This window comes from Necator americanus, chromosome II (assembly GCF_031761385.1).
Source record: "Necator americanus strain Aroian chromosome II, whole genome shotgun sequence".
In the NCBI taxonomy this organism is placed as follows: Eukaryota; Metazoa; Nematoda; class Chromadorea; order Rhabditida; family Ancylostomatidae; genus Necator; species Necator americanus.
This window is the reverse complement of record NC_087372.1, coordinates 18807998-18833783: the sequence shown is the minus strand read 5'-3', so window position 1 is coordinate 18833783 and position 25786 is coordinate 18807998. Positions and strand designations below refer to the sequence as shown.

Here is a 25786-nt window from a genome sequence, read left to right as displayed (position 1 = left end):
CACTCATGTGAAGTTAAGCCATTTAAGGGCGAAACTTCTGTTGCCTATTTGGGACCTAGATATTAAAGATAAAATCTGAAAGATAAAAAAAAACGAAGATTGAGTCCTGAGACGAGCCGATAGAAATGTTATAAGTGAATAACGCGTTCTGAACAAAGATTCTGTTAGAGGTAGAATCATGACATAGCCATGGGAATTAGATACAAATAATTAGCGATATCATCATTTGATAAGATGTTGTCAAGAGGTTTTTATCGAGTCTCGCGCCGAGATCATACGACTCCGATCCACCGTCGTCCATGTGTTGCCATCACCGTTTCTGGGTAAGCAATCATATATGGTTTCCACCAAACGTACATACGTTCTTGCACGGTCACCCAATCCACCCTACAAAGCATATCAGCGTAAAACTGATAATTCAGAATGATGCACTGTACCTTCAAACCATTGCTTAGAAATGCAATCACAAGCTTGTTTTCTTCGTCCCAGCGTAGATTCTGTCCTCCAAGACCAGTGTGCCCGATGAGTCGATGCTCCATCTGGTACAGTAGTAATAGTATCCACACTGGGTGTATGAGGGATTTGAGTCACATAAAGCTCTATTTATGACTGCAAACACACCCCATTTCTATTAAGGTGCATAACCGTAGTGCCGCGCCCTCTTTCAGCATGTGCACCGGTGACAATATCTTTCGTAGTGATCAAGTTCTCATTGAGTAAATTAAGCGTTGGCTAAAAAAACAATGCGAGAAGATCGAACAAAAGTGTTCTGCAGTGCCTATTCATGTCTAAGTCTGAAAGTTGTGCTGAAGTGCATTAGAGAATGAAAGCTGAGGCAATGTCTACGCGCCACTTGCCATGCGTTGCCCTTCACGTAAGTTCATATTACGAGAAGATATTGAGTAATAAGAGTACCTTGCTAATGAGTTTTCCCTCTATGAGTAGCTGAGCAAGCTTGGCCATATCACGTGCAGTTCCTATTCCAAGCACTGCAGGTTGTTCTAGAGCGTACATCTCCGGATTGTTTAGCGTTACTTTCTTAAAGAACACATAACTTTAAAAAAGTATTGCTAATAAGTCATTGTGACTACGCGACTGACTGATGAAGCGCATTCAGCGTTTTTATGTTAGGTATTTCATACCGCGGACAGACCACGAATGGCATCATAAGGTCAATTTTATTTCTTGAATTCTTCAAAGAGTTTTTAAATTGTACCCATCAGTTTTACTGTTTACTTAATTTGATTTTATTCTTCTCCTTTTTGATGCTTTTCAAGTTGGGGTGTCAGCAACAATGACCATATGAGGTGTCATCAACAATGGCTAATCGTCTCGCGCAATTGGGTTCCATGTATGATACAAACTATTAGGTTGGTGCGTAATTAATGTCGGAAACGTACCACATACTTCAATTTGCTATAACTCAGCTTAAACACAACTTCATAATAGAAATAAAAACCATTGGAATCTACAGCCTTGAGCATAGAAACTGAGATTACAGGTATCGACAAAATTATCCACTTTCAACATCATCTGAATTAGTGAATTGTCGCTGACGTAAATGTGAATCAAGAGCTCGAAAAAAGTGATAGTTTGTTAGGTAAAAGTCTGGAGAATACGGTAGATGAGGAAGAACTTCTATACCCAAGTGGGTTAGTTTTTGCCCGGTGATTTGTGCGGTATGTGGCCTTGCGTTGTCTGGCAGCAGAAACGGCCCTCCTCTATTCACCACTGCCGACCACAATTTTTGCAGCTTTTCATATGCTCTAAATCTAATTCATACATATAATCTGTAATCTCTCTAATCTAATTCATACATATGCTCTAAATCACAGCAGTAGAACTCCGCTGTAATTGTCTGGCCTGGTTGCATGAAGCTGTAGTGGATTAAATCCTTACAGCACCACCAAACTGTATGCATGACTTTTTTGGGGTAAAGATCGGGTTTAGGAAAAGTGTTAGGAGGGGCGTCCTTATCTACCCACACAAATCCACGTTCCCTATTATCGTGAAGAACACATTTTTCATCTACATTTATAACACGACTAAGAAAGGGCTCATTTTTTAACCAAATCAAAAGGTTAGTACACGTGCCGTAACGTGCCAGACGCTGCTCTTCGATCAGCTCGTAAGGCAAGCAACGTCCGTCTGTTAGCCTCCGGATTCTGCTAACGTCTGTGTGTTAGTCTCCGGATTTGCTTCCACGGCTCTCTCCAGGTCTTCATAAAGCGACGACCTGCGACCGCGACCCGGTTTTTCTTCGAGATCAAAGTCGCTAGAAGCGAATTTTTTAAACTACACCTCCACTGTCTGCTCGCAAGGACGGTCTGACTTGAAAGCCCTGCTAAGGTTGCGAGATGTTTCTGCCGCGGAGTGTCCTATTTTAAATTCGTAAAGCGTGATGGCTCGATAGTCGTGTCGGTTCGTGATCTTTTAGAGCTCTAGAATAGGCCGGCTGAAAAAAATAGAGCGACAATTATATGTGTTTGAAAGACCAGAAAAAAAATCTACAAAACGGTATGTTTTGTTTGCCTTGAGACGAAATAATTTAGAGTAAAAAGTTGTTTTATACATATCTCAAAGCTGAAATTAATTTTGCACCAACTCAATAATTACTTAAAGTCTATAATTCGGAAGAGTTTCCACAACTTTTCGTCCTTTTTTTTACGATCAGAAAAGAAAACCGTTTTGAAAGTCGTACTTCTACCTTTCAAGAATTTTGAAAATTTTTCTTTTTTAGCCACACTGTGCAAGTGAATCTTACCACTTCCAGGGAAACCGCAATGGAAATATGAACATGATTTCTTATTCTAGAAAGAGTTAGCTACTAAAGTAAATCAGACTTGCGCCACTAATGGTGACCGGTGAGTATGTCCCTTGCATGCGACCCGTAAGTCCAGACCCGCAATGGTCTTATTACCATTTGGTATCGCATCGGTTTCGCGTGACAACACTGCAATGCCTGAAGCAACGTGAGACTGGCACTAGGCAAGCAACATCAGTACGTATAAATACTCAAATCCACTTTTCGCGGTTTCATTCCGTCAGCTATCATGGTATATAATAACGACTTTATTCTGTAGCGTATTTCTGTCTATGTTGTGCGTCAGTCACGAAATTCGAAAACGCGAAGGAAGCGGGTCCAAGGGCATTGAATTTGTGCGCCGACGCCAAAAAATTACAAAATGGGGTGCTATGCGTCCCATCGCGTCAAATTAATGCGCCGGCGCTAGAAAGCTATCAAATGGTGTGTATGCCGCGAAAAGTAAATGCTGTTACAGCCGTTTCATAACCGGTGCCACTGTCCGTGTTGCGTTTAACGTCTGTAACTCCTCTATTTCCGGCATCCATTTCCTTGCAGGTCTGCCTTATCTTGGTAACATGCCTTCTTCAGAAGGTGGAAACACCCATGCAAATGGTTGGTTAATTAGTAGCCAACAGTCTACATGATGTGACATGGAACGTTATCTTTATCAGAACGATGATCTCCTTCACGTCATTTTATGTTAAAACATCATTCTGTGATAACAGTTGAGGGGAAAACAGGAGGAATACCTATACATCGAGTAATATTTTTTTTTACGTGTCTGTATTATTTTGATATGGAAGGGGTATCTAAAGCTGAATTTAGAATATTCCAAAAACCTAGACGGGTTTAGAAAGGTAGCTCTTTGTATATGTGACTCCCAACCGTCTACCACGTGCAGATAACAATAAGACTTGTATAGGTGGCTCCCAACCGTCTATCTTTTCAAGATTGTCATGGATAGACTGTCATTGATAGTATTTTTGACTGGTCCTTAGCCTGCAATCATTGATCGGTCAAAGTAAATCGATTGATATAATATACGTTGATCTGTCTAAAGCATTCGATAAAGTATGTCATTCTAAATTAATTGCAAAGCTCAAGTACTTCGGAATAACGGCCATGTTATAGATTGGAAGATCTCGTATCTTAGCATGAGAAGTATGACAGTAAAAGTTGGCCACAAATACTCAGCCAAATTCCCTTGCAGAAGTCTCATCTACACTATCGACCTACCTAATGTGCTCAGAACTTCTTCTCACGCCAGTGTCCAAATGTACGCTGATGACATTAAGATTTACGGCATATACGATGACGAAAACTACCTCCAAGTACGCACTACACTTCAGACATCTTTGGCTAAAATGTCCGACTGGGCTTCCAAATGGGACCTGCGCATTAACTACGACAAGTCTCCGGTTATGCATATAGGTAAAGGGAATGTGGCTGAGTATAGTATGAATGGAATAACTCTTAAAATTTGTAAATCTGTAAGAGACTTAGGGATTTTTGTGGATGATAACTTCAACTTCACAGAACATACTGATCGTATTGTAAGAAAAGAATACTCCTCCCTTTTTCGACTATTATGCATTGCTCACATCTCTAATCCAACTATTCTCACTCGTCTATACAAATCGTTCGTCGTACCTCTTCTTGAATATGGCTTTCAAATTTGAAGCCCTTCAAAGAAAAAAAAAACATATAGCGAAGCTCGAGAAGGTGCAAGAGACTTTTACCCGTATGTTATTCGGAAAACTATCAGCAGACTTAGCGGTGAATAGCTACAAGGATCGTCCAAAAAATTAGGTATGAGCAGCTTAAGGATACAGACGTATACACACCGACCTAATCTTTTGTTTTCGAGTCCTCGGAAACGAAACCAAATTAGCGCCCAGCAAGTATTGGTGCTTCAGACCTACTAGTAAAAGAACTGGTGGTTTCAGTTTATATTACGCTAAAATACAGCATAGAAAATTTGAACTGATGTTTAATAACTTCTTCTATAGAACTGCTAGATGGTTGGAGCTCTTACCGCGCGATACTGTTGAAGCCGAACATAGTAGGATATTCAAGACGAATTTGAAGAAAATTGACATAAGCCGGTGTTTGAATATTGATGTCTAGCTGCATGCCTCTGATTTTAGCAACTCTGATGCCTTTTGCACAGGGCATGGAACTGGATCACGGATTCCCGTCAATGATACCTCTCATTTGTCTTTTACATTTCTCCATTTATACTGGTTCTCCAATAGTTATCGTTTTCAGCTTACTGCGAGGCTACTTTTTTCCTTCTTCCGACATATGAAGCCTATTCCGGTCACTGAAGCTCATTCGCTAACGAGGATACTGATATCTATTGGTTAAATCTCTCTTTAATTTGTTCCATCATATTACCTTCTCTCTCAATTACTTTTGAATAACCTCCTCTTGCTAAGTTCTGCATCTCTTGGCAAGTTTGGTCTCGACTGCCACTTGTCTAGATTGTGGCGGTCAGTCGTTTGAGGATCACGATTGTTGGTGAACCCTCTTGCTCAAGGTCCCTCGCCAGATTCGCCTTTAGTTCAAACGTGCTCCTTATGCCTTGTGCTAATTCGGCTGTCCGAACCCTGATGTTTCTATAATTTGACCAATGATAAGCGCTCTGGATGGGAGAGTAGATGTCATAAGAGGATTCTTCAACTTCTGGAGTAGGAGAACGACGTGTTTGACATGTTGGACTTGTTATCCGCCGCAAAAAAAAGACAGCGCCAGTTTTCTCTGACAATAAATTGGGCTCTGGTTTTAGTAAAGTTTGCAAATTTTTTTGTTCGTAAGATTCTCTGACTCAGACAGAGTGTGTTCCATTTTTTATCTTTCTTTTCTGGTGCACCATTGGTGTATGTGAATAAATAAATAAATAATTATCATTTAGGAACTTATATAAATTGTAATGCTCAACAATACTTTTTTTATCTCTCATCAGGCGGGTATAGCGCAGTGGTAAAAGGATCCGCTGGGAATGCATAGTCGATGGTAAGAACGAAGAAAGGAACAGGAGAAGAATGAAGAACTATGAGCGGATTCACCTGCAGGTTTCCACATGGCATTTTATGGGCCACACTCACGAAACTCGAAAGATTTCAAATTGAAAGCAAATGTGTTGACATTGACCAGTACCAGGTACTCTATCCTTTTGTCCTTCATGCTGTCTGCTTTTGTTTTCATCATCTTGCAGCTTATCGTTGGAGACTTCGAATATTCCATCAGATAAACCATCTGATTACTGCATTATTTGCTTTTTTGGTCACTGAACGGACCTGTAGGCACTTTTAGTTCTCTATGGTTCTTTTACTGCCTTTGATTTTCTCTCAGTCTCTGTCCCCAAGCGCATGTGATACACTTGTCATAATTTGATGTATTAAGTATGAAAATTTGAGAAACCATGGTGTTTAACTCACAAAAATAGTTTGAAGCCAAGGAGGATTTGTAGCTACCTTCATGCCTAGCCCTCCACGTAAATACTGTTTAAAAATAAACCCATAATCAAGATTACCTAAAAGTAGTAATTAAATGAGTAGAAACGAATGAAATCATACCTCTTACCAGGATCGGTGACAAACTCATCAATTCGATCAATGACGGTAGGCCGCGTGATTCTAGCTACCCGCCAAGCTTTTTCCATTGGTAAGCCGAAATGCAGGTCTAGCCCTGAACAATGGAAATGTGCGAACTGCTTCTTCTCATTGTGCATGATCATCGTTTGATTCAGTAGGATCATTTCGGATTTTGCCACAATTGTTTCCATCAAGATTTCAAAACAAATGTGCCCACAAATGTGCCACTCTCCGAAACTTCGTTTTCTTTCCGAACTACAGATTCATTTTTTGGAACTATTAAACGCAAAATATCACGCAACTCATGATGGTGGTGTCTCTGTGAGACAGCTTTGAGTTCGAGTTTTATTTTACAAGTATGAGCGCAGCCAAGCTTAGTTCTTCCTAATTGTGCTGAATAACGACGTGGGAAACGTGTTATTGCTTACGAATTACGCCAGGACGCATCACCCACGTGCACGCGGCGCGTCCACAAGCGAGCGGTTGAAAACCAACGAAGCCTTCTCGGCAACTTATTCATTGGTTTTATTGTAGAAGTATGGCACGTTCTAAAGTACCTTGTAAAAACAAAAGGCGTTCCAACGCGTTCTTTTCTTTTGGAACATGTAGGGAAAGTTGAGCGGAGCCAAGTTTCCATTAACAGTTTTACAACTGTCTCCGTATTCTACGACCTAAACTTTGCTTGCTTTGGGGTTTCCGTACCACGCCAGTTTCGTGCCTTTAAATGCAGCATATCGCGATAATTGACAATGTTGCGATCTCTGCATGTGGAGAAATGTAGAATTTGGGTGTAGATTATGACTATGAGCAGTGGTTCAATCAATTTCTCACTAATCATACTAGAAAACGGCCGTGTGGGAAACGGCCAAATTACTACGGAGTAAGTTAAAATGAGTCACTCTTGTACATGCTCAAATCGGGTGCTGAAGAGGCTTCACTGATTGTCGACCGCTCGCTCGTGGACACATACACAGAAGCGGTGCATTCTAAAGTACTTCCGAGGGAATAAGGCAATTTTCCACGCCATTTTTCAGCATCATTAGAGAGGATAAAGCGACTAATACTCTGTTCTTAAATAGAAGACATACATACACGTTTCATTTTCGAGCGGGTAACGGGTTGAACGACTGAGGAATCTGTGGCTTGATTTGATTGTGATTTGGGTTCAGAAAGGTGAATTAATTCGAAATCATATACCAATGCAAGCACTTACTTCTTCCACGACTTCATCAGAACAAGCTGACTTTTTTATATGATTTCATGAACAAATATTTAACTTATGTCGTTAATGGTACGGATGGGCCGCTTCCCCAGCACTAATTATCTCACCCCCCTGCTGATTCGTGCAATGCCGGCACTACTTTGAAGGCATCACCTCACGAATCTGAGGTGGTACGGATTTCAGGTGGAGTATTCGTATACGGGATCGTAGATTTCGAAGAGAGAAGAAATTTCGTCCATTTTTTCTTAATTGTCGTAAGAAACGGCCCGGAAGGTATACGGCTTCGGGCGTTCCGGCACACTATTTTCAACAAGGAGTTCGACTGGAGCGCGCCAGCCTTTTGCACGCGCCGCATCTTCCGGGCCGTTTTTTACGGCAATTAAGAAGAAATGGACGGAATCACTCCACACTCCATAATCTACTATCCCATATAAGAATACTCCACCTGAAATCCATACCACCTCAGATTTGTGGGGTGATGCCTTTAATTAGAAAACAAATAGCATAAAGATTGTGACTTGGAAAAGTTTCGAAAACATTTCTTCTAAATATTTGTTCTACTATGATGTTTACGAAACCACAGTTTATTTTTTTCAGAAATTTGAAATTTTGTCTTTCAGCCGAATCGTGTAGGTAAATCTAATATTCGCAGCAAATAACAACGATTCTGGAATCGAAGCACTCTGTTCCACAAGGAATTAGTTCCTAAATTTATACAGCCTTCACCAGTGAATTGAAAAGTTATGATAAACGCGTACTCTTGTGAAATGTGTTCGTAGAGCAAACTATTGTGAAACTAAGATTTACTATCGATATCTGGTTGTAAGCGTTTTTAACAGCGCCCCGTTCAAGTGGATAGTTGGAGACATTCATGATATTCTAAGAAACACTTCTTAAAAGGTCATTACAGGCGAGCTGAATAGCTAGGGTTCCACGCTGATGATTTAAAGAAAAATTATGACAGCAATTGCATTGATGGCAAATAAAGCTATTAAAAAGAAAGATACAGTTGATTCGCGGGATGGGAAATGGATCTTCATTATATACATGCTATTAGGGTGTTCGGAAAGTATCTGCCAAAAATTTCGCAGTAGCGCAGATTTCTTGAGATATTCTGGAGGTTCCCGTTTCAAACACCTTATATAAGGATACTACCGCTTGTATACACATAACATATCTGGCTCCCTCTTCCTTGCCTATTTCATAATGGCCGAACATTCCACCCATACTCGACACGTTCTCCTTTACGAGTTCGAATCTGGCCAATCCGCTGCTGAAGCCCATCGAGACATAAGTCAAGTATTCAGCACTGAAGCCCCTTCTGAGCGGTCTGTGCGCGCCTGGTTCCAGCGCTTCAAAGCAGGAAACAAGAAACTCGAAGATGAGCTTCGCTCTGGTCGACCGACTGCAATATCGTTCGACGAACTGAATAATCTGGCGGAGCAGCATCTATATGAAGGTGTGCGGTATTTGCTGCCAGTCTTGGCTGATCGCTGTCCACCGTGAGCAATGGACTACGATCTATCGGAATGGTGATATATTATATAAGGACACTACCGCTTGTACACACATAACATATCTGGCTCCCTCTTCCTTGCCTATTTCATTCTATAATGACCGAATATTCCACCCATATTCGACACGTACTCCGTTACGAGTTCGAATCTGGCCACCCCGTTGCTGAAGCCCATCGGAACTTAAGTCAAGTATTCGGCACTGAAGCCCCCTCTGAGCGGTCCCTGTGCGCCTGTTTCCAGCACTTTGAACACTGGAAACAAGAAACTCGAAGATGAGCCTCGCTATGGTCGACCGACTGCAATATCGTTCGACGAACTGAAGAATCTGGGAGAGCAGCATCCATATGAAGGTGTGCGGTATTTTGCTGCCAGTCTTGGCTGTTGGCTGTCCACCGTGGGCAATGGACTGCGATCTCTTGGAATGGTGAAAAGCTCGGTCAGTGGTTCCCACATGCATTGAGCGACGGCAACCGCCGAAGACGCCTGGACATTTGCACTTAGCTGCTCTCCAGAAGCCGGAGATTCGAGTGGTTGGACACCATTGTCGCTGGAGATGAAAAATGGGTCCTCTACGTCACCCACAATTACAAACGTGGGTGGTGCGCTGGCCATGAAATGCCGGATCCTTTCGTGAAAGGTGAACAGAAGGTTATGCTGAGCGGCTGGTGGGGAGTTCATGGAATCTACCGTTTCGAACTGCTGCCGGATAACACGACAATTACTGCCGAGGTCTACTGCGCTCAACTGCAAAGACTGGCCAATAAGATCCGCAAGGAGCACCCGAAGCTCGACAACGTTCGCCTGCTGCACGATAACGCGCGCCCTCACATCGCGAAGAAGACTTCCCAGAAAAATCTGGAGCTCAGATGGGAAGTTCTATCGCACCCGTACAGCCCAGACCTGGCGACTACCACCTCTTCCGATCGCTTCAGCATCACCTGGAAGAGAAGCGCTACGATGGTCGTGACCACCTCAAAAATGACCTTCGGGCTTTCTTCGCCTCCAAGTCGCCGGAGTTCTGCTCCAAAGGAATCCGTTATCCTGTGAGACGTTGGCAGAAGGTTGTCGATGTTGATGGAGGTTATTTCGTCAAATAATGAAATGTTGTTAAAAAGTTGTGTTGTTTTGAAACTTTGCCGTATTCCGACAGATACTTTCCGAACACCCTAATATTATCCAAAGCCGTCTGCTAGCTCATTCTTGTCCTACTCAGAGGTCGTATCTTTTTCAATTTATTCGCTATTCGCTCTAGACCTACCTGCTGCTCAAGTCTCCGAGCTGTACATCATGACAGGGATAACTTCGGATCGGTAGACTAGCAGCTTGTCTTCTTCGGCGATGGGGATAAACCACAGGTACTTGGTCCGGAGAATGAACGCCGAATTGGCTTGAGCGAATTCGCCACATTTCGACAACTCTTCAGACAATGAACCCCTGATCATCCGTCAATCGACCAAGTTGGTTTGTTCTTCACGGATGGCTCCTCCGCGATGTTTGATAAGCTGATCCACGAAAATCCGCTCCAAAACATTGTACAATATACGCAGCAGTGATATTCCTCGCGTATTGTTGGGCAACGTGAAAGATAACTTCCTGTAGAGAGGAATTATTATAGCGTATCTCCACGAATACGGTATCCTTTCTTCAACCCATATTGAACGGATGATCTTATCCATCTCACGAATCCCAGAGGAGTAAGAGATTCCAGCATTTCTGCGTTAATTCCGTCGTCTCCACCAGATTTCCCATACTTCATATTTTTGGATAAAGACCAGAATCTCTGATCCGTTGGTGGTTCCTTGCTGGCATTAGTGTGTGCATGTTCAGCAAGGTGTTGAGCTGTTCCCTCAAGAAGGCCAGGGGTGCCTACCCCACAGCGAAACACCGTTGGCACTGTTGATGACAAGCAAAACACCTCTTGATCTTGCCGTTATATTGCCTTGTTAGAATAAAGGATTTCCTCGAATTCTCACCCTTCTACGCTTTTTAAACTCCTTCGCTCTTGGTGTCGCTCTCACGTTTTCTCATGCATTCTTTGCTATGATCATTTAGTGTTAAAAGCGGGATGTTTTGTTTGCAGCGTTCTGAGTACATTTACTGAAGGAGTCGACGGTGTCCACTCACTTCGCAGCCGGTAATCCAACGTTAATCGACACTCGTTAGCGAAACCTATTTCTATATTAATCATTCTTCAGCCGTGCCAATTCGAAGTTCGGTTTATATAGAACTCCATGTCTCCTTTTCTGGAACCGTAGTTCTAAGTTGAGAAGGCTTCTTCTCAGACCTGCGATGCCGAATTTTGGTTGAAGAGCAACTCCTCGGTTTCTCTTGTAAAAGGCATCTCGAAGCCGAGAAGAACTGAGCGGTCGGTATCGAATGCGGCCTCCCTCATGATTCTAAATTTTCGGATCTCCGACAAAGACGAAGTTCCTTGTGTTCTGAGCTGAAGCTTTAGAGTTACTAACTTTCTTTGGTGCTGCTCTTCAGAACCTAAAAGAACCGCTGCCACGTAGTGGCGTCGATTCCTCTTGAATGTGGTGGGATTCGTACGCTCGCAGTGGTCTACCAGACGACTACCGTTGCTCGATGTTTGCTTCGCCGGATAGTACCATTTTCCTGCCACATCGAATAATTGTTAAAGACCCATCTTTGCACCCGCATCTATTTGGACAATTACTGCTTGTTTGATTGCTATCTTTAATATCAACTTTTCGAGTTCATCGTAAAAGGCGTCCTTGTTATAGTCCTCATTGGTTTCCGTAGGGGCCTGAACACCAACAATTCAGAATTTCAATCCTCTGCGATTCCGTGGTCGTAAAAGACTCTTTATGAGGCGTTGATCCAAACTCATTCTTCAGATTTTTATAGTCATTCTCGACATATAAAGTTTCTGGCGTTAATCAATCCACTTGGGATGCGCTCCGGCGTTCACTTCAATTCAGAATAGCTTGAGGTTTACGAACGTGTAACTGGCCTATACAATAAATTGCGGTAGCTAGCCGATGTGTCAAGCATCAATCAACTCTGCTAACAGTTAAAAATTGTGGATGTGACGCTTGTATGAAGCTCAAGTGCAAGAAATGTTTGCATGGGATGATAACATGCATTGTTATTAAAAAAAAAAAAACTTCGTTTAACATATGCGCTCATAAACAGGTTTCAGAAGGTTCACTGTTATAACCTATATAGTGGTTCATTTGCTCAACGAAACATCGTGAAAATGTGCTTATGGTTTGCTTTAAACGTTTCGGGAGACTCTTTGGTTTCATTGAGGCACAGCGGTTATTAACACGTTGAACAGGCAAAGTCTGTGCATGGAACGAGGTGTTCAAGTAGCAGCTTAACGTTGTTGGTAGGCGTTACAATCAAATTAGCTATGCGAACATTTGAAAAGTCATTATACTGGAAGCTGAAGACTAGCCCTGACAATATTTTGTTTATTTGGAGACATCGCTCTTGCAACAACAAATGACCTAAAGAAACTGTTGCTTGATGTCGGACATTTTCTGGCAAAGACTCGTGACGTTTTCGACATGCCTTCTCTGATGAGACGTAGATAAATAGGATTGTATGTATTAATTTTGAAACTTTTAAAGCTAGGGCTTTAATTTTAAACTCCTCTGCAAACGAATGAAAGATCATTATCTGTTCTGCAGTGTGCTTCAGCTAGTAATAAACAGAGCTACAAACATACCATGTTTATCAGCAATTTCCTCCTTGAAGAATTGTCCTATACCGCGCTTTTTCGCATCTGTTCTTCGTATGATCTGATCAACTAACCATCCGTAAGAAAGTGCATGATACCCAACAGCTTTCCCTGGTTCCCATATTGGCTTCTGCAAAAAAAAGATTGAGATCAAAATGTGAGACTATGGAAATGCAAGCTCGAGCTCACCGATTCTTCAATGAATTTCGCCATGCGCTCGTGGTCACAAGCATCTTCGTACGAAATTTTACCGTCAAGGCAAGCCAGACCCGACTGCAATTCTTAACCTAATATTTTGTCAACTCTTCCCATAAGAAAGATAATACATACAGTGTGAGCTAATACCATTTCCACTGTTATGTTTTCTTTACCCTGCTTTGCGAACTCTGGCCAAAACGACGATATTTTGTCAGAGTACTTTAGACGGCCACGATCGACCAGCATTGCTACGCATATTGCACCCACTGCCTGCAAACGTGGTCGCTGACAACTAAAATGAAAATATAGTAGGGTCATATATGAAGCACGGTGCAGTTGCGTACGCCGCTTGGCGCTTCGGTGAAGCGTAGCGGCTAGGAGTGCGGTAAAACTCTTGCTGGCACCACCCACCGCACCAGTTTGCCACGCTCCCAAGTCGATTACAACTGCTGCCTCCACCGCGCCGTTTCGAGCGCGTAAGCAAATGCACCGCAACTACACTCCCGATTCGTGTCGTTGTAACCCGACTATACGTCGGTTCCTATTTAGATCCAGTATTTTTCTGCCACATATTCTCTATTTTCGAACTGAACAGCAACTACTATTTGTAATAAGGTGACACTATCGAAGAGCTTCTTGGCGGCGACGCGTGGTAATGGAAACAAGAATCCAATATAATTTTTTTTTTCAATGTTCCAACACAGGCCTGTAAGGAATAGCGCACTTCTACGACTACATCTTTTCTGTTTTGCATACTAAGGAAATCGCTTTGCACAGACCACTACTACTTCCACAACTTATCATAAACAGACCTGAGCGCTGCAGTTAGATAGCCCAGTTGAATATTTTCGGGAGAGGACTGCCACACATAAAATTAGCGTGTTCGAAATCTTGTAAGTTAATTTGAGGTTAAATCAGTTTGATAAGAAATGAAGGAAAAATCAGTTAGTCAACAAATCGACCCCTCCATCGAAATAATCATTACATTCATGAGCGTACGTTGAAGCATGAGTGTGCTGATGGGATTTCAAAACGTTTAAACGTTTAAACACATAAAAATCGATAAATAAACAAGATAGGTTTTTTCGAAAGGAGTTGCTGTTAAAACTAGTACCAGCATAGCCAAGACCCAGTTGAGAAGTCCACTATAGTCTGTGCCCGTTCCAAAGCGTTTATGAGCAATTTCTGGTACAAATCTGTGTCATCTGCTTGACTTGAATACAGATCATCCTAACACACTTGCAGTCAGTATTGATCAGGGTGCTTAATGAAGCCTTTTTTCATCCGTTTAATAGTTTTTTAGCCTTTATCTACCAAAAGCTAGACAGCTTTTCACAAATCTACCGAAAAAAAAAGAAAGGAGAAAAGAGCTCCTGAGAGCTTGTTGGACCAACCGTAGTATCTGCGAGAGCAGCGGTACAATGATTGTTTCTATCGAAGAAATAACGCTCAGTATGCATTGGCCGCACTACTGATGACCCCAGTGCAGCCAGAAGCTTCTGAGAAGGAATGTTCGCTGTCAGTTGAAACATGCTCATGAGACGAATGGACGTCGAGAGTGAAAGAGTATGGAAAGCGTAGAAGGGCGAGAATCCAAGCAAACCATATACACTATTATGGCAGTATAGCGGTAATCTGATGTTTGCCTGCTCTCAACACTGCCAGTAGATTCGCTGTCAGAAAGGTAACTTTGACGATCTGGGGAGAACATTTCAATATCTTGCTGAACGTGCATGTTCAACGACCAAAGTGCACTGCGGTTGGCGAATAACCACCGACGAAATCGGAGGTTCTGGTCTGTATCCAAAAAATAAAGGATGGAAAATCTGGTGGAGACGATGGAATTAACACAAAAATGCTAAATTCTCCCTTCCTTCTGGGATTCGTGAGATAACGAAGATCATCCGTTCGAAATGTATTGAGAAAAGGATACCAGATTTGTGGAGACATGTTGTTATAATTCCTCTCCACGAGAATTATCCGTTGCGGAACTCAATTACTACCAGGGAATATCTTTCCTGTGCGTAATGTACAATGTCTTAGAGCGAATCATTTTCGATCGGCTTATCAAGAAACGCAAAGAAACCACACATGATGAAAAAGCCGTCTTTCGGCTTGGTCGATTTATGATTGACCAGGTGTTCATTGTCAGGAGAGTGATGGAAATGTGGCAGCGGCAGTCGATACCTGTGCAGTTACCCTTTCTAGACTTCGAAGCCGCTTCCAACACTTCTTTTCTGCGCTTCGTTCCGTTGGTTTTCCTAGAACGTTCATTAGTCTAATCAAGATATGAACACAAAAATGCTGTTGTTCGCAAACCACTTAGATTTACTCCACCGTTCCACGTGAAAACTGGAGAAAGACGAGGTGTCGCGGAGCCTTCCTGTTTCAGCTTTGGCGTCGATGATATCATGCGAAGAACAGTTCAGCGATATTCCTTGATTTGATTCTTGTACCATTTAGTCGTCCCTTGGTCGACCTCGAGTAATCCGATGATGTGGTGATACTCGTTTCAAGCTGCGCGAAGTTGCAACATGTCGTCGACCTTGCATCGAAATTAGCTGCAGTTTTACGACTTTGCCTTGATAAAAGTCAGCAGATATGAGTCTCCGTGATACTTTCAGCAGGAATCCGCGTGGACGGAAAAGCAATTCCGTTATTTCAGTTACATGCTGAAAGACAACGGCAGCTACAAGAGAGATGTTCAGCAAATATGCGCAAATGCCATTTCAGCGTTCAACTTCCCAACAAAGTGCATATGGTCGACCCCCCATCGCCAACGAAGTCATGCTGCTATTCTACCTATCCGCAATTTGCCCTATCATGATTTCCGGATGGGAGACTTAGGCAGCACCCTCAACGGAGTAGACGTGGAATGCAGTGGAGTGGATGCGTGGCTATTTTTGGACAAAGGTGTGGCATAACGAAGATTTTTACACAGAAGTGGACATGTTGTACCGGCGGATGACGCGAAAAAAACATGAACATCCTGCCCCACCCTCTAAATTAGTCGCAGAAAACCGTCTTTGCTTCCTTGGTCACAATACGAGGACACCATCGGATCGCCTCGTTCAAGTTGTCTTGAGGATGTTCTCAAACCTAAATTGGAGAAGGGCACCTTGATGTAAGAGAAATTTCTGGCGGAAGTGATGAAGGAAGATCTGAAGAAACTTGGCATTGATAGACAGTTCAGGAGAGACGTAAATTTCACAGAATATGCAGCAGTGACGGATGAATATTCTGTGTCCTGCTTGTCCGCATCTTCCCCGAGGTGAGTCGTCCTTGATCAGCCACATTAGGCCTTAGCAAGTCAAGCCGTTTAATTCGTGTAAGTCACTGTCACTGGGAATATTTAGTAGGAGCAGAACATGAGTTCATATTGAAGACGTTTTGATTTTTCTGGTGAACATACTTTTGGAACAGTTCTGATCATGTTGTAGACTAGTGTGTGTCTCACATGTACCACCCAGGTACACCGAAGTGGAATGCATATGCTTAAAATCATTCTTGCGGTACCCCCTATAAATCGAACTATTCATTTCCAGTATTCTTCGCAACCTTCGGACCGTGAAAACACATATATGAACATATGTGTGATCTAAATGAAATAAAATGCAGTAAAATAAGAAAAAAAAACCGGGATAAAAACACAAAAATAAACAAAACAACCAAAAATTGGTAAAGTGAAAAGTTTTTCGGAAATAATGTTAATCCTAAAAAGCAAAATAAACCTACTTTACAGAATAAGTTTTTAATCCCGAATGACAGATCTGGTGCAAGTTTGTGGACGATTCAGCGATCTTCAGAAAAGAACTCCTCAGAAAACCGTTTGTCGACTGAGTTTTGGCCGCTACTGTAGATTATTACACGCAAACATTGTCCCATCACATACCCACATTCATACCCAACACTCTAATACCCTCGCAAACAGATTTCTGTTGCATAAACTCTAAGTGGCAAATATTCAGTGTAGATGAAAAAACAACTATAAAATTGATCGCTGACGTGGGACATCGTTGACAAGCTACATATATAATAGTTGTGAACAGTATTACTCCAAAGGTCATGTGACTTTAGTACAATGGACCGAGAAAAGAGACTTTTGGCAATGTTCAACCTCGTACTTTCATTGAATTGTTCCTCACCTGTTGTTTCAGTGATGTTGAATACGTTGCTGTGCTCCCCGTCCAAATACTCTCTCGCAACCTTAGCTCTATGTTTTATCTTAGCATCCCGCACGCGCGGTATTGAACCTGTCAATCAAGTGGGCCCAGGCACATCAGATTTAGAAGAAAAGATCAAACAAGCAGACACTAGTAGTTGTTTAGGCTATTTTAGGAATCAGGCGAAGTTGTTTAATAATACAGTTGGCGTAAAATGGAGTGGTTCCATAATACCAAGAGATTGTCTGAGATTGTTCTAATGTGAAACAAACGTGACGCATTGGAAGTTGGTTTGTCTCAAAAACGAACTAACTGATATTTTCTTTATTTTTTCCAGATGAAATTTTCCATAGGTGATGTAGTCCCAGGTAATCTTTCGAAAAGTTTCTGCTGTACGTTTTAGGAGTTCTACTTGAACTCACTCAATAAGTCCTGTATCCACTAATCAGTTGTCTAGACATAAAGATAAAGGACAAAATGAGCTGTGTTATGAGAAAAAAACGGCCACGCGTGTTTTGTTCTGTCCGTTCTTTTAATCTTCTGTCAGAGTATTACCGATCTTATTGTAGAATTCAGCTGGCGCATTACTCCAAATAGCATGACACAGGTTTAGGTGTAGTTTTTCTTGAAGCCTAATTTTTGTGCACAGTCCAACCTTCGAAGTGCTGAAAATTATCTGCAAAGTGTCTTCTCTCCACCTTCGCTCTGACTCCCTGTCAGCGAATCCACCCCAAATGTCAACAACACATTCTCCCTGAAGAAATTGAGTATTGTTTTGATAGTAGGCGTTGTATAAGACTTATTCTAGAAATGGACACAAAACAATGGACACAAAAGGAGCACCTGATAATAGACGCAAAGCGCTGCTCCATCGCGCTCCCAACCACGGCGAAAATTGCTCCTAAACATTTAGTGTTGTTCTAAAACAGTGTCGACAGTTCATAGTAATTTCACCAAGAGTACAGTTAATATACCACACTCAATCCCTTACAAAATGAAACTTTTTCTTCAAAAATTTGCCCCAAGACCTATCCAAAACTGGTGGAGGGAACTTACCACAAGTTCTTCCTCTCTTAGTTGAAATTTTTCAACTATGAAAGAGTTATGGCAAAGCTACAGGAGTAATCCAAGAACGGGAGAGCTAATCGTATACTAGAAGAGGCGCTGTGCCTGGCTTGAGCCTCAGGTGAATTCAGCAGACGGACTCCCTCTTCTGGCGTGCCAGCATTACTCGTAATACCTTTGTATCACGCACGTTGGTCCGGCGAAACCCCCTCCCCCCCCCCAACGTAGTGAGACGGAGCAACTAAAGCATCGAGGATTAGGATGGAGAAATTGATCCAGAAATGCTACTCAGATCTCTTCTATAACCACTACCACTTGCCTCCCCACCATTTGAAGGGAGATGGACACGTCATTTCAGAGGTCCTCTCTTCCGAATGTCCGACATGGCATCGCATAGGTGAAAACCGTACTTCATCCCATTCCAACAAAATTAACTCTGAACATCTAAAAAGCTACCGATGGTTCTTATTAACACACTGGAGAAGTTTCTATTTTTTGTTTCTGCAGCCTTTGTAGCCCAGAGCAGTAAACAACAAGCAAACTCAGTCTTTTATAAGGTTGGCCTCCACAACATCGCTTTTACTGGACATTGCTTACAATATGGATAACTCCCAAATCCCGAAACAGTACTTCAACGGTTAGGTTGGCAACAAAGTGCGATACGATCTCTTATTGGGTTGTAGATAGAATACGACTGAAAGGAAGTTTTTACTACGCAGTTAATATAGAGACAACTGTCTTTGATAACTATAGATGATAACTCTACTTTTCACGTCGATGTCCTCATCTAATCGCAAAGTTCATTATATACATATTGATGTGATCGTGCATCACTGGCTCCAAATCAACTGCAACTTAGTCATTCTTAAAAGAGCTATTCTTGCTTGCTGAGTATCACGGTGTCACAAATAGTCCATTGGCAATATGTGTATTTTGAATTAAAGGCAGCATACCACGAATCTGACGTAGTGAGATCTGACGATTTTAATTGCAACGCGCCACCTTTGCAAGAGCCTCGCATCCAGCTGCGCTGCAGTCGAAAGACAGCGAGTTCCCCTGGACTCCCTATCCAAGTGAAGCCAATGAATTGGCTGCTGAAGAGACCAGAAGCTTTCTAACGTTCCTCGTAGGTCCTGAAGCGATTCCCACGCCGTTTTTCAGGATTACGGAAGAGTGAGCGGAACCAGTTCTGATCCTGCAATCTATAACCTCGTCTCTAGCTTTCTCCGCGGATTCTCTCACCATGTCAGACTTGTGGTATGCTGCCTTTAAGTATGGTAGTTGTTACCATTTGTTATGTTTGATAACAATTTTGCACTTTGGTAATGCTCTGTGCATTTAGCAGTTATCATTTGCCATGCATGGTGGCTGTCGAAGCACGTAACTTCAAAGAACACTTAAATGAGCATTGTTTTCCACAAAGGTTACTAGCAGAACGGATGTCATAGCCATAGTAGACAGTCCAAACAAATGAAAAACAAAACCCAAATGGTGAGTGGATATGATTCAACAAGAGACACAAGACCAAAAATCGTAGAGAGTAAGTAAAAGGAATTGAAGAAGAACAATCGGAAGCGATCATCTCATGCATATGTGGCACTAATCTTTTTAGAAGGAACTGACCGAAAAGTGTCAAGAACTGGCTTGAAGATTTCATGTACTCGACCATCAGTGGTGACAGGCCGACGTCTTCGCTCCTTTAGTTTCAACATCAATATCATTGAAGAAATCATTATCACTGTTATGCCAAGAATCAACTTCGTAACTGCCCATAGTACTTCGAGCCACATCTGAAGTCGAGACACCTTGTATGGAAGGATTTTTCTCACCATGATGTTCAAAGGCATCACCCCACGAATCTGGGGTGGTGCGGGTTTCAGGTGGTCAATGCCTATACGGGGTCGTACATTAAGGGGACGAGGGTGATTCCGTCCAATTCTCCCTAATTGGCGTAAAAAGCAGCCCAGAAGGTGCGGCGTGTGCACATAGGTGGCGTGCCCCAATCGAACTCGTCGTAGGAAATAGCGTCCCGGAACTGTCGAAACCGCATCTTTCGGATCGTTATTTATGGTAATTAGGAAGAAGTGGACGGAATCACCCTCTTCGCCATAATCTACGACCCCGTATAGGCAACGCATCTGAAACTTTCACCACCCCAGATTCGTGGGGTGATGCCTTCAAATAAAGAAAACAACGCTAGAGGGAGCTAGTCCTGTATTCGTTCATCAAACTTGGAGTAACTAATTCTTAATTGATAAGTTAAGTTTATGAAATGACATTTTTCTATTTAACGACATTTCTTGTTCAAACTCGTTCGATTGGATTTCGGAACGTCTGAGAAGCTTTTGGAGCAAAGGTGTTATGCACTGCGTACATAAGAACCAATAAATTAACAACAGCTCGCATTATCGTGAAAGATCACATCATTTTCGCAACCAACGTATACGAATACTGTAAAAAGCTTGTACTGTGCGGAGAACGGAGGGGATCGCATGTGAGGAAATCGATATACTCGATACATGATGGAAGTTTCATAGAGTTACCGGTGACTTGACTTATATCATGATCATGCTACATGATAACGGGCTTAGTCTGACGTGTGTGCGTGTATGTGTGTATGTATGAATTTATTTGTGTGTATGCGTGCATGAAATGTAAAACTATGAAATCTTCTGCTTTTATGTATAGTAAAAAAGAAGGAAGAAGACGTTGTTAAAAAAAGTACAACACAACAAGCATACATACATATATATGCCAAATAGGTCCAAATCGACTAATTCGCAAAGTTTTTGCTCATTACTTTCCTCTGTACCAAAAAAGCTCAGATTATCTCTCAATCGCCCCCCACCCTTTTTCTCGCCTCTTCTCTCTTCACGCTCTGATGAAAGTTCTGGAATGTGGTTCGATGGTAAAGGAGAAATTTACATTTACGAATACGAGAATTAGATGCAGGGTATCCAATTACATCTGTAGAATAAATGGGACTGTCAATCACTTAGACTAAAAGTGCCCAATATAAGCATTTAGTTGCATTAGCTTGCATGATGAATGCAACAAACCCGGGCATTGACTCATCTGCTGAACACTCCATGATTCAGAAATAAGTAAAGAGAGCGCAGCCAACATGAGGACCAGTGTACATACGTAGGCCACAGAGTTACTTCAGACCTTCACCTACTTACCTTTACTTCAGTCTAAAAACTACTTATCTATTGTAGCTACACATGCTTATGAGCACTAATTAACCCACAAGACACAAGGGAACTGAATACTTTAGATAACATTCGTAAAACACCGTGAATAACAAACCAGAATTTAACAAGTACTCCGCAGCGGAAATGTTGAACCACCTTGTCAGCCGAATGAGGTGAGTAGAGTAAGAAATACTCATTAGCAATTGCTATCATTTGATTTCACACCGAATAATACACTTCACACATCTCTCCCCATAAAATAGACGGCTTTCATCTGGTGTAACGTTCGAGCCACAAGTTAGCAAATAACAACAAAGCTTGTGTTTTTCTGTTTTCAATCTCTGTGCGAGGGAGAGCAAAATTTAACTCAAACATGTTTCTCAAGTGGCTTGTATAGAAATTATTCCGGCGACTGTTCAGAATTTCCCTGATTTTGGTTTCTTCTTTTTCATTTCAGCAAGACAAAGTTATGCGACTGTATCACACTTTATACTTCTATATTTAACCTGGATGGTGTTCAAACTCAAGTTTCTTTTCGACGGGTTGATTCCAATTAAAATCTATTTCAAAGAACTTTGGTGTCTTGGTGGCTGGATTCATGAAACTTTTGCTTCGACTTCATCATATTTGACACGATTTCTGCGGCACAATAAGGAACAGTCGTTTCGGAACTATGAAAACCGGCACGCAGTGAATATTTATCAGCGCAATACCTGTGTGCTTAACAGATCGTCAAATGAGTTCAAAAGTAGACAGTTTCGAAAAAGGACAGTGCCGCTGATTGGAACCATATTAATATTCATTCATTCGTATCCTATTCATATGATACCTGTCTTTGTTAGTGTTGGAGCCGTAGAGATGTTAACTACGTTAGCCCGATCAAGGATCCAGAAGAAAGAAGACCAAGCAGAAGCCAATCAAGGATTCAGAAGAAAGAAGACCGAGCAGAAGCCGATTAAGGATCCAGAAGAAAGAAGACCGAGCAGAAGCCGATTAAGGATCCAGAAGAAAGAAGACCGAGCAGAAGCCGATCAAGGATCCAGAAGAAAGAAGACCAAGCAGAAGCCGACCAAGGATTCAGAAGAAAGAAGACCGAGCAGAAGCTGATTAAGGATCCAGAAGAAAGAAGACCGAGCAGAAGCCGATCAAAGATCCAGAAGAAAGAAGACCCAGCAGAAGCCGATCAAGGATTCAGAAGAAAGAAGAGGCAGAAGCAGCGCAAACGAGTCCATCGGATCCCCTCAAGATGCCTCGAGGAACCGAAGGTAAGGCTTCGGAGTCACAGCTCGAGAACTTTCTTGCAGCAATGGTTGAACAAATGCGGATTCAACATGAAGAAATGAAAACGCTGCTCACCGCCTAGACACCCACGCAAAGAATCACCGTAAAGGACGTCAGCAAGGATCAACACAACCAGCTGAGTAAGCAAATGCAAATGTTCGAAGAGGTGGGCCACACTTTCGCCTATTGGTACAAGAGGTACATTTCTTTTCGCCCGATCATCAGGGATTCGGTCCTGCCGGATAGCAAGAAGCCCGATTTGACCCTCATGAAGCTGGACGATGATGCCTATCGCAAATATGCCGATGACATACTACCGAAACAACCGCGCGAGATCGATTTCGAGACGAAGTCGAGAATCTGGAAAAGCTTTTTGCGTCAAAGAAGACGCTGATTCGACGACGGTAAGAGTGTCATGGATAAACTGCTCACCGCTGACGGCCAGTTATTTACCACTCCACGACTACGCTAACATGATCAAGCTGGACTACACAACACTGAAGACGCTACAGTTAGTAGCAGCACTTCATGATCCTCCCTTAGTAAAGTTCGTTTCAGAATGCTCCGCCGACTGGATACGCACACAGAAGATGCGCCGTTGACGATAGAAGACCTCGTTGTTGAATGTGAGAACTTCCCTGCATTGAAGATAAACAACACAGACATGGAAGTCATGATGTCCATGTCGTGCAAAAGAAGAATGTGAAGTGCTCCACTTGTGGAGGATCGCACTACAGTAGCACATGTCCGCTTCTCTCCTCCAACACTGGACAGAAGATGCGACAGAAACCAAGGAGACGATGCAACCGTCGCAAGAGAAGCCAGTGCAAGAACGTTGTCACCTTCGCCGCTGAGAACGCTCAAACCTACCTCGATGTCAATACCAGGGGATGTTCTCTACGCTTCCAGCTCGACACAGGCGCAGATATCACCTTGGTATCACGTCGAACGTGGAAAAAGCCGAAAAAGTCGGATCTCCACCCTTGGAACCCACTCAAGACGGCAGATGGATCACCGATGAAGATTGATGGAAGATTCTCCACAGACTTCTTTGTCAGAGACCGCACAACAGGGAAGACCCTACGTAATGGAACTTGTTACGTCACCGAAAGCACGAATCTGCTAGGACTGGAGTGGTGTATTCAACTTCCAGCGTATAAGGAGTTGAAAAACAAATACCACTGCCGAGTGGTGACTAAAGAAGAATCAAACCGAGAGGAAATCATCGCAGACTTGAAGAAGCAATACAAAGAAGTATTCAAGTGCGGATTGGCAGTCAAGACTAAAGCGAAGTTGTTGTTGAGGGACAACGCAGTACATGTTTTCAAGAAGATGCGACCAGTGCCCTAAGCCTCCGTGCCGGATTTGGATGCTGAAATTGATCAGTTGGTGGACGAACAAGTGATATCCCAAGTAGATCATTCAGAGTGGGCCACGCCCATCGTTGTAGTCAAGAAGAAAAATGGGCAAATCCGCTTGTGCAGAGACTTCTCGACAGGACTGAACGATGCGCTGCAGTTGTACAAGCACCCGTTGCCCACCGCGGAGGACGTGTTTACGAAGCTGAATGGAGGACAGCTTCTCACGCAAATCGACTTCGCAAAAGCATATCTGCAGGTGGAGGTTTCAGAAGAATCGAAGGAAATGCTGAAGATTGATACGCACAGAGGACTGTATCGCTACAATCGTCTATCCTTCGGCGTGAAGTCAGCACCTGGCATATTCTAGCAGATCATGGATTCAATGATAAGTGGACTGGAAGGCGTAGCTGCCTATCTGGATGACGTGATAGTCCCAGGCCACAACAGGAGCATCGCCATAACTTGGAAGCGCTATTCGGAAGGATCCACGAATACGGCTTCCGCGTCCGATTGGAAAAGTGTAACTTTTTGATGGCTCAGATCCGTTATCTTGGATACATCATAGATAAGGACGGACGCCATCCTGACCCAGAGAAGATCGAGGTCATCCGCCAGATACCAGTACCGAAGAACGTGGCAGAGGTTCGCCCGTTCCTTCGTATGATCAACTACTATGTCGCGGCAACCACTGCAACGTTGAGAGAACTCAGAATGCTGTCCGCACGATTCGGAAATCCTAGGGTAATCGTGTCAGACAACGGTACGTAGTTTACAGCGAAAGAATTTCAGAGATTCTGCGACATGCAGGGAATTGAGCACGTTCGCTCGCCGCCGTTCCATCCACAGTCAAACGGTCAAGTAGAACGCGTTGTGGATACCTCGAAAAGAACCCTTCAGAAGATTAAGGAGGGAGGTACGTCGGAAAAACTTGCAGAACTTTTGCAGTGCTATCGAAGAACACCATCGAAGAACTTGCTTCAACGCCAGGACATCTTTCTCCAGCGGAGGTGTTCCCAGAGCGTCAGTTGAGGACGTCGTTGACGCTGCAGAAGGAATCAGCTAAAGAAGAGGGGACACGCAATGTGTAAATTGAAGAACAGTTCAGTCTTCATCATGGATCACAGAAGAGATCGTACCACCAGGAAGATCTCGTGTGGGTACATCAATAACGCCCAGGACATGAGAAATGGATCCCTGCTCGTGTGAAGAATCGCTATGGACGAAGCCGTGTACGACGTGCTAACGGAAGAGGACAATTTGTGGAAAAGAAACGCTATCCAGGTGCGTGGAGAAAAGCACCGGAGTTAGCTCCGAGAAGACTGAAGCTTCAAAGAAGCCATTCAACCAGGAAGACCGACGGTAGCATGGTATGTCAAGGACGATCGCCCACGTCAAGGACAATAGCAAGAATCGACGACCAACTATTGCACCGCCGACAACGACTAGATCAGCTCGACAACGACGACCGCCTCGTCGATTGCAACCCGATCCGAAGATGAAGACGTACGCGATGCGTTCATCTTAGAGAGGAGGTGTTGGTGCCGTAGAGATGTTAACTATGTTAGCTCATGTAGTCGTGTATATTGTGTTATTGCCATTGTATGTAATTTCCATGTGTTGAGAGGTATTCACCAGCTCAATGTACGCAGCAATTTTTGGCACAGTTACCCGATTAGG

The 25786-nt window shown here is 42.9% G+C and overlaps 4 protein-coding genes across 8 annotated transcripts; 3 read left to right on the top strand and 1 right to left on the bottom strand.

Annotated features, from left to right (window-relative positions):
* Nucleotides 1-240: 240 nt before the first annotated feature.
* RB195_018388 (uncharacterized protein) lies at nt 241-21664 on the bottom strand (the record flags this gene model as incomplete). Of its 3 annotated transcripts, XM_064185824.1 has the most annotated exons (14): nt 241-387; nt 438-539; nt 622-732; nt 916-1038; nt 6247-6341; nt 6392-6496; nt 12836-12977; nt 13037-13120; nt 13178-13315; nt 17864-17962; nt 18052-18109; nt 19897-19970; nt 20032-20063; nt 21583-21664. In XM_064185824.1, the coding sequence occupies 14 exons, from the start codon at nt 21662-21664 to the stop codon at nt 241-243; spliced, it is 1392 nt and encodes a 463-aa protein (XP_064041704.1). The 3 variants fall into 3 exon arrangements, with proteins under 3 accessions (XP_064041704.1, XP_064041705.1, XP_064041706.1); XM_064185825.1 differs by lacking the exon at nt 622-732; XM_064185823.1 differs by lacking the exon at nt 21583-21664 and having other exon boundaries at nt 19897-20063.
* A 313-nt stretch (nt 21665-21977) lies between these two features.
* On the top strand, nt 21978-22574 carry RB195_018387 (uncharacterized protein; the record flags this gene model as incomplete). Of its 2 annotated transcripts, none has more annotated exons than XM_064185821.1 (1): nt 21978-22574. In XM_064185821.1, one exon carries the CDS (start codon nt 21978-21980, stop codon nt 22572-22574), a length of 597 nt encoding a protein of 198 aa, XP_064041702.1. The 2 variants fall into 2 exon arrangements, with proteins under 2 accessions (XP_064041702.1, XP_064041703.1); XM_064185822.1 differs by having other exon boundaries at nt 22290-22574.
* A 951-nt stretch (nt 22575-23525) lies between these two features.
* On the top strand, nt 23526-24098 carry RB195_018386 (uncharacterized protein; the record flags this gene model as incomplete). Its single annotated transcript, XM_064185820.1, has 1 exon — nt 23526-24098. The coding sequence occupies one exon, from the start codon at nt 23526-23528 to the stop codon at nt 24096-24098; it is 573 nt and encodes a 190-aa protein (XP_064041701.1).
* A 19-nt stretch (nt 24099-24117) lies between these two features.
* RB195_018385 (uncharacterized protein) lies at nt 24118-25634 on the top strand (the record flags this gene model as incomplete). Of its 2 annotated transcripts, XM_064185819.1 has the most annotated exons (6): nt 24118-24133; nt 24199-24454; nt 24547-24850; nt 24899-25022; nt 25286-25412; nt 25487-25634. In XM_064185819.1, 6 exons carry the CDS (start codon nt 24118-24120, stop codon nt 25632-25634), a joined length of 975 nt encoding a protein of 324 aa, XP_064041699.1. The 2 variants fall into 2 exon arrangements, with proteins under 2 accessions (XP_064041699.1, XP_064041700.1); XM_064185818.1 differs by lacking the exons at nt 24118-24133; nt 24199-24454 and having other exon boundaries at nt 24641-24850.
* Between the last annotated feature and the right edge of the window lie 152 nt (nt 25635-25786).